The sequence below is a fragment of the Sardina pilchardus genome, chromosome 16 (genome assembly GCF_963854185.1).
Source record: "Sardina pilchardus chromosome 16, fSarPil1.1, whole genome shotgun sequence".
Taxonomy (NCBI): domain Eukaryota; kingdom Metazoa; phylum Chordata; class Actinopteri; order Clupeiformes; family Clupeidae; genus Sardina; species Sardina pilchardus.
This window is the reverse complement of record NC_085009.1, coordinates 16,240,543-16,248,042: the sequence shown is the minus strand read 5'-3', so window position 1 is coordinate 16,248,042 and position 7,500 is coordinate 16,240,543. Positions and strand designations below refer to the sequence as shown.

Genomic DNA, 7,500 nt, shown 5'->3' with positions numbered 1-7,500 from the left:
CACATACACAGTCGAACAGTCAGTTGGCACTGTAGACCCAGAACAGGCAATAAAGCAGGCAGTCACCCTGACTGAGAGCTGTGCATTCATTGGACCACCGTACGGTGTTACTTTCACATTCAGCGAATGAAACGAAGCCTCGCATGAGCTAGACTCACTGAAACCATCCAATCAGATTGTCTGTTACAAATAAAACAACATTATTTTACATGGAATGTTATTTTTGTATTTGTATAGATCGAAAGGAAACTTCAAGAGAATATAAGACAGAAGGAAGAGAAAGATATTGGTAGAGCGAGAGAGGCACAAAGAGAAAGGGGGAAAAAATAATTTAGATGTCATTTGTACATTTCCTTGTTCATATATAAATGCTTTAAGTGGGACTGTGTGCAGAAGGAAAGACCAGTCCAGTGAATGAGACTGAAAAAAAAGCAACAGGCATTTTCAAAACACTGAACAGTACAGTAAATGTGTTCTGTTTGTCTGCTATTATTGTGTAAATAGATCCGTCGTCATACGCCCACAAGCTGCTATTTCCTAGCTCCTGATGTTTCAGATTGCTTTGAAAAACATTACATTCTTTCCTTCCATCAATAGAAATCCAACCATTCATCTTAAAATAGCCTCTCGTACGTGCCTCCTACCGTAAGTCTCCAGTGGAGACTCTGTACGAGAGAGAAAACAAACAAAACTAAAAAAGAAACTTAACACTTTGGTAGTTGATATTTAGCCCCAACAATCTACACAGCAAAACTGGGCCTGTTAGAGACGAGTGATATCTCTGTGTTTTCCTTCTATCTATAGCAATGTTGTCATCGCTCAGCACCATCTTAGCATGAGGAATACCAAATCTTTCAGGCTCTTCAATTATAAAATAGTCACGGAGTTCTGGTGCTCCAAAACGACCGAAAGTTGGCGGCCACAAACTCGGAAAACCATATTGCTCTGTCTATTGCCAGGTGAATTGCTTGAACCTCTCGAAACCAATCCCCCAAAACAAAGAGCCTTCCACGCAATAATCTTCGGAAGCGTCCTCAGGAACATCAAAGAAATACCAGGTCCCGTCACAGTCCAGGCTGATCCCAGTCTCTTTCATTAGAGTAGTCATTTCTAGTCTCCAAAGTCTCCAACTTTGAGTTCACATACTGATGCCACGATATTATGGAGAAACACTCAACACCCAACAGGAGTGAGTCCACAAAGGACTTTTAAGCTGACAGAAAAATAAAATGGCTGCCGAGGACACTTCCTTTTAGTTTTTTTACTCCCCACTTCCTGGTTGGTCTTCTTCTACTCCGTCTTTACTCCTCGCACACCGAGCCTCCCAGATCCACGGCGCCCCCTCTGGTGAGCCGGCGAACCTTGCCGGTGTCGTGGTCCACGCGCAGGTACGACAGCGAGGGCAGCGAGCCGACGGAGTGGCCGTGCGTCTCGTGGATGAGCGCGTGCGGGGGGAGGGGCTTCATCTCGCCGCCGGCGGCCCGGCAGAAGAGGCCGTAGTACTGCGGCTGGCCGACGGCGAAAGCCGTGGCACAGCTGAGGGCCAGCGAGGAGGCGGGCTCGCCGTCCACCCACTGCAGCGTGCGCACCACGCTCTGGGTGCCCTCCTGGTAGAGCACGCGGACCAGCCTCTGGAGATAGACACACACACACACACACACACACACAGGACACACACAGGACACACACAGACGTGCATGAACTTTACGCACAGTTTGTTTTTTTGCAGTGTGTTTTGTAGTGTGAATATTGTAACTGTATGTTTGTGTGTGTGTGTGTGTGTGTGTGTGTGTGTGTGTGTGTACCTGGTTCTGGTTTGATGGGGCATGTGTGTGTGTGTGTGTGTGTGTGTGTGTACCTGGTTCTGGTTTGATGGGGCGTGTGTGTGTGTGTGTGTATGTGTGTACCTGGTTCTGGTTTGATGGGGCGTGTGTGATATTCTCCTGCCCACGCCGTCGGCTCCACTCCCTCAGCTTCTCCTGGGCCTCACTGGTCATTCCGCCTGAGGGCGGAGCTTGTGGGTGGCTTTGAATCAGGCATAGGCTGGCGAAGGCACTCGTCAAGTAATATCCGCCTATAAGAGCAGAGATGGGAGGGGATTTTAAAAGAATCTACTTGCTACAGGTTAGGGCTGAGCAATTAATCGAATAAATCGTTATTATGACTTCCAACAATAATCAAAATATAAAGATTATCAACAAAATAATCGTGATAATGATTTTTACCATAATTGAGCAGCCCTACTACAGGTACTCATAAGAGGCTGTGGTTACTATTATAAAAACAGTACAGCATTCTCACCCTCTCCAGTCAGCCATGATGGTTCTAGCAGCTCCATCATATACTGCACCTCCAGCAGCAACAGAGGCATATTGCAGCACACCAGGACATATGACAGCGCAGGCAGGAAGTGCTCTGATGTCACTTCCTGTTCTATGAATCATGACATAAAACTAGATATTAGTCATGTAGATGAACTATTATGCTAAATGCTATGCTATAAAGCTTCTAAAAAGATGGAAAATAAGGGGACAAAAATAGACGTGAGAAAAAAAGAGAGTTGGTTTGGATATAAGTGTCAGTGCCATATTTTTATGTAAATCATAATTATATCATATATCACATATATCATGTATGTTAAACTGCTGTGTGGAACATGCATTCAAATTTCGCATTAGAATGTATGAAACGAACAGGGCGATGTCCAGCCAGTCTATCATCATCACATCATCATCATCATCATCATTCAACATTACACTATTCTAACACCTCTTTTTTGTTGCTATATGATAACCAGCTAGCTGTGTGTTATTGCTCACGTATCGGACCGCTCGGTTCTCACCTGGCTGTGTGCCCAGGCTCTGGTACACCCTCTTGCACACCTGGAGCAGCAGCAGCACCTTGTCGATGGGCGAGTGCGTCCGGGCCATGAGCGTCAGCTTCCTCCGCGCCCTCGAGATGCCGCTGGCGTCCAGGAGCCCCACGCCCTCTGCCACGCCCAGCCGCTGCTGCGGGTACCCCTTCTGGCACGCCTGCATGCCCTCGGTGAGACGCGCCAGCGAGCCGTCGCGCGCCGCCGCGGCCTGCAGGGCTCTCTCTAGCGCCACCCGCAGGGGCTTCAGGACACAGCCGAACATGGCCTTCTCCAGAGCCAGGTCTGTGGATGTGGAAACGCAACAGAGAGGAGTGGGAACGGGATACACAACTTCATTCTGCCCTGCTGCCCTGCTGGAGTCCATATGTCAGAGGGCGCTGTGGCGCAACAGGCTACAGCGCTCATACCACATGCGGGTCTGACTGCCCACGGGGACCCAGGTGCGAGTCCGACCTGCGGTCATTTCCCAATCCCACCCCATCTCTCTCTTTCCCACTTACTTCCTGTCTCACCTTTCACTGTCCTATACAAATAAATAAAGGCAAAGAAAGTCCAAAACATATAAAAAGCCCCTAACCTTTCCCACAAGTCGAAAATTGTTGGAATTGGTTCCTAGATTTGAGGCATTGAAAATCTTGGCTGTCTGATTCCATCATTTTTGCTGGGACCAATCACAAACCTGATCATTGGTCTGATTGGTTGAAGGACTATCCAAATGCGTAGAGTCATTTGAACTATTCCCGTTGATCACGCTTGTTATGCAGTAGAAAATACAGAGCAGACTTCAGTTGTTCTTTTAAGATGTTCAATTAGATTAAGCTTGGTCTGGTGATAGCCAGGCTGATTCCAACATTCATTTGTGGAGCTCCCAGCAAAAAAACTGAAGATCGGTCTCAAGTAATGTTTAGTTTGTTGCACTTAGTGCTCTGTCGCTATGGAGTTTAATACGGGTTTAAACTGGAGTTGGAGTTGGGAGTTAAGAGTTGGGAGTTCACTGGGAGTTAAAACCGAGTTAAACTCCAAACTAGCGACAGAGCAATTGCCCCAGTATGTTGATAACCTGTTCTAAAAACATCCCTTCTCCTCCATCTCCCTTTTCAACCACAACCCACATTTGTGGACCTCATGCTCTCACTCACATGCACATATGGAAATGTGTGAGTAGGTCACATACATACAGTATCCATGGATCAGTCTCCATTCACACACACACATGCAAGCAGATGGACGGTCACACATCGACTCACTCAAGCACAAATACTGTACATGTTTGGTGGTTGGGCGCATAAACAGTCACACACATAAGCGGCACACCAACACAAATGCTTTATGCATTACATGTACGGTATGGCTAAGAATGGATGGCCACCCACACATGTACAGTATTGCTCTTTTCACCTCCTCCACACACAGGCACACACACGCACGCACACGCACACACACACACACACACACACACGCACACACACACACACACACACACCCACACACACACACACACACAGAGAAAGAGAGAAGAAGAAGAAGAGAAACACATACACAGGCACACACATGGGCACACACACACACACACACACACACACACACACACACACACACACACACACACACACACACACACACACACACACATAGAGAGAGAGAAGAAGAAGAAGAGAAACACATACACAGGCACACACATGGGCACACACACACACACACACACACACACACACACATACACACACACACACACACACACACACACACAGTAGCAGCAGCACAGGCCGCTGGGAGATTGCGCAGTGGGGAGAGAAGCGTGGGACTGTGGCTTCTCTTAAGATAAATAACCAGATAGAGAATCAGGAGACCAGGCAGTACATGCAAATGCCTCCACCAACGCCACACACACACGCACACACAATGTGTGTGTACACATACACACACACACACACGCTCACACACACATGTACAGTCCCACACATCCCAGCAGAAAATCCATTTGGTTGGCAGCTTCAAGCTGTGTGTGTGAAGCTCTCAGCGCTAGGAGGTTTCAGCTGAAGAGTTTTGCTTACCAGGGCAAACACATTAGTACCTTCATCAGTGCTGGGTATTGATGCGCAAATGCCATTTTTACACCTCTACAGATGGGGTGGCAGTGGCACTGTTCGCCCAGTTTACGTGGGCTCTCTCTTTCACGTCACCCACTTCTACCTTCTCACGTCAACCACTTCACATTCTCAAATGCCACAAGGATCGAGGCATAAAGCTGTCATGTTCTGGTGAGTTGGAATAGCAACAGACTCAATCCCACAAAATCCGGTAAGAGGGCGTGTGTGCATTGTATACATCTTAAGACATACTGTACAATCACAATAACACACTTCAAGAGTATGAATTCAAATAATGTACATAATACAGTAAGAGAGTCGACAGAGCAATGTCTTTTTAGGATGCAATCTGTCATGCATCCAAAATGTAAAATGTCAGCATGACAGATACACTGAACGTCATACTGCTGACGCAGAATATCAAGTACCCCACTATAACTATACCTCTCTAGCTCTCAATTCCCACGTGTTCTTCTCCCCTGTAAGATCTGTCAACAGACTAGAAGGACTGTATGTGTTGGTGATATGAAAATGTTCCAGAATATAATGGAATGCAGGAGTGTAGTGGTAAAATAAGAGGTGGGTAAACTATGAATTTATGGATCACGGTACTGTACCATGCAGTATCGGATATTTTAAAAAAAAGGTATTCAGAACATGTTTGATGATGGTGGAGGTTATTGTCCAATGTGTATAACAACACCAGTGGTGGTCCTAGAGTTTTGATGGGTGTACATATTGTGAATGCGGATAATACATCAAACTTGGATTGCTTAAAGTGAGTACAGAAAATGGCAAGTTTGGCTTAGTAGCTGGCCGTGGTCCTGGGATGCCAATAGCGGAGATCACATGCAAGTGATGTCCACAATCGCCCCCTATGGATGAGGGGTAATTTGGAGCTTAGAGCTAATAGTGAAATGGAGGAGCAGGGGAGGAGGTGGGAAGCTTTGCGACTCTAAAATTACGGAAAGGGCATAAGGATGGTTTTATACCCTCCGACCTGAAGTGGGGTGAGAGATGTCTGTCTGTTCTGGGCTCCTCCCGAACTTTGTTTAGAAAACATCATTTAGCCTCCCTGATGACCTATTTAACTGAGCAGATTGCTCTTCATGGGCTGTACCCCATACTCCCATGAACACATAGTTACACACATACTGTAACTGCTTCCATCCCTGCAGAGAGCATTCAAACCTCACTTACGGCCTGTTTGCTTGTTCGATTGCATGTTTGTGTATTCATCTATCTATATGTTTTAATGTATCTCTACACTTTGACGACCTGAATTTCCTTTTTGGTATAATAAAGTTGATTCTGACTTTTGCTTTTTTCCATATATCTCAGTCAGTCGCTCCTGTTCTCTCTTCTCTCCCCTCCTCTTCATCTCTCTCTCTCTCTCTCTCTCTCTCTCTCTCACTCTCTCTTTCTCTCTCTCTCTCCTCTCCTCTGCTCCGGCTCCATTACCTTTCTCATTCTCCGGCACCAGCGTCTCGATGGGGGGCTCCATCTCGCCCGAGCCCAGCAGGAAGCCCTTGGCCTGGGTGAGGAACTTGCGCAGCCCCTGGAGCACCTCCGAGGCGGCGTCCCCCCCGCCGCCGCCAACGCTCTCCGTCGCCCCCTGCAGGGCGTTGAGCTGCTGGCGCTTGGTGCACAGGAAGTCCTGCACGAGGGCGCCGAAGGCCGAGCGCGGGTCGCGCGACAGCTGCAGGATGAGCCGCGCCACGCGGCGCTCCGGCGCGAACAGGCACACGAACGCCGCGCTCATGCGCTTCAGCGACGGGCGCTGCGAGTTCGCCGAGGTCGCGGACGCCGCCGAGGACCCCTGCGAGGACCCCGGGCCGCCGCGGCCGTGACGACCTCCTCCGCCGCCGCCGAGCCCTGACCACTCTCCCTCGTCTTCGTCGTCCTCCTCCAGGCTGCTGAAGGAGCTGCTGCTGTCCAGGGCGGAGAGCGAGGGCGCCCGCGTGGTCTCCAGCGACAGGCAGGCCTCCTCCACCGTGCAGGGCTCCAGCTCCGCCTCCTGCAGCTGCTCCCCACTCACACTGCTGCTGTTGGTGTCCTGCACAGCACACAGCACACAGCACACAGCGCACAGCGCACAGCGCACAGCACACAAGCTCAGTGCGTTGGGAAATGACATGACATGTGCTATAGAAATAAACTTGACTTGACTTGTATTTGCTTTTGTATGTGGGTGTGAAAATATTCACTGGTACCTAGTATCTGTGTATATGTGTTAGGGCATATCAGATGAGCATGTGTAGTATGAGTTATGATATATATATATATATATATATATATATATATATATATAGTGTATAGCTGTATTAGATTAGATTAGATTCAACTTTATTGTCACTGTGCAAAAAGACAAAGACAATGAAATGCAGTATAGTGTATTGTATGCACAATTTATGTATCCATATGTGTGTGTGTGTGTGTGTGTTGCAACTGTGCGAGGCCTCTCACCTGTGATGCATGCTGGGCCATGAACTCGTCCTCCTCCTCTGACGTCGGTGACAGCGCCGGGCTCCTCTT

At 48.1% G+C, this 7,500-nt stretch overlaps 2 protein-coding genes across 2 annotated transcripts in view; both read right to left on the bottom strand.

Moving 5' to 3' along the window:
- LOC134059949 (ras and Rab interactor 1-like) overlaps positions 1-2,421 on the bottom strand; it is a 2,884-nt gene extending 463 nt beyond the window's left edge. The window contains exons 1-3 of the mRNA XM_062516506.1: positions 2,302-2,421; positions 1,908-2,074; positions 1-1,631 (exon numbers count right to left, since the gene is read on the bottom strand). The exon at positions 1-1,631 is cut by the window's left edge and continues 463 nt beyond it. Coding sequence (XP_062372490.1) covers positions 1,302-1,631; positions 1,908-2,074; positions 2,302-2,371 — 567 coding nt within the window. The 5' untranslated portion in view covers positions 2,372-2,421 and the 3' untranslated portion in view covers positions 1-1,301. The remainder of the gene's footprint in view (positions 1,632-1,907; positions 2,075-2,301) is intronic.
- Positions 2,422-2,497: 76 nt separating this feature from the next.
- Positions 2,498-7,500, bottom strand: part of LOC134059536 (ras and Rab interactor 1-like) — a 22,814-nt gene continuing 17,811 nt past the window's right edge. The window contains exons 6-9 of the mRNA XM_062515980.1: positions 7,432-7,500; positions 6,427-7,021; positions 2,843-3,157; positions 2,498-2,508 (exon numbers count right to left, since the gene is read on the bottom strand). The exon at positions 7,432-7,500 is cut by the window's right edge and continues 353 nt beyond it. Coding sequence (XP_062371964.1) covers positions 2,498-2,508; positions 2,843-3,157; positions 6,427-7,021; positions 7,432-7,500 — 990 coding nt within the window. The remainder of the gene's footprint in view (positions 2,509-2,842; positions 3,158-6,426; positions 7,022-7,431) is intronic.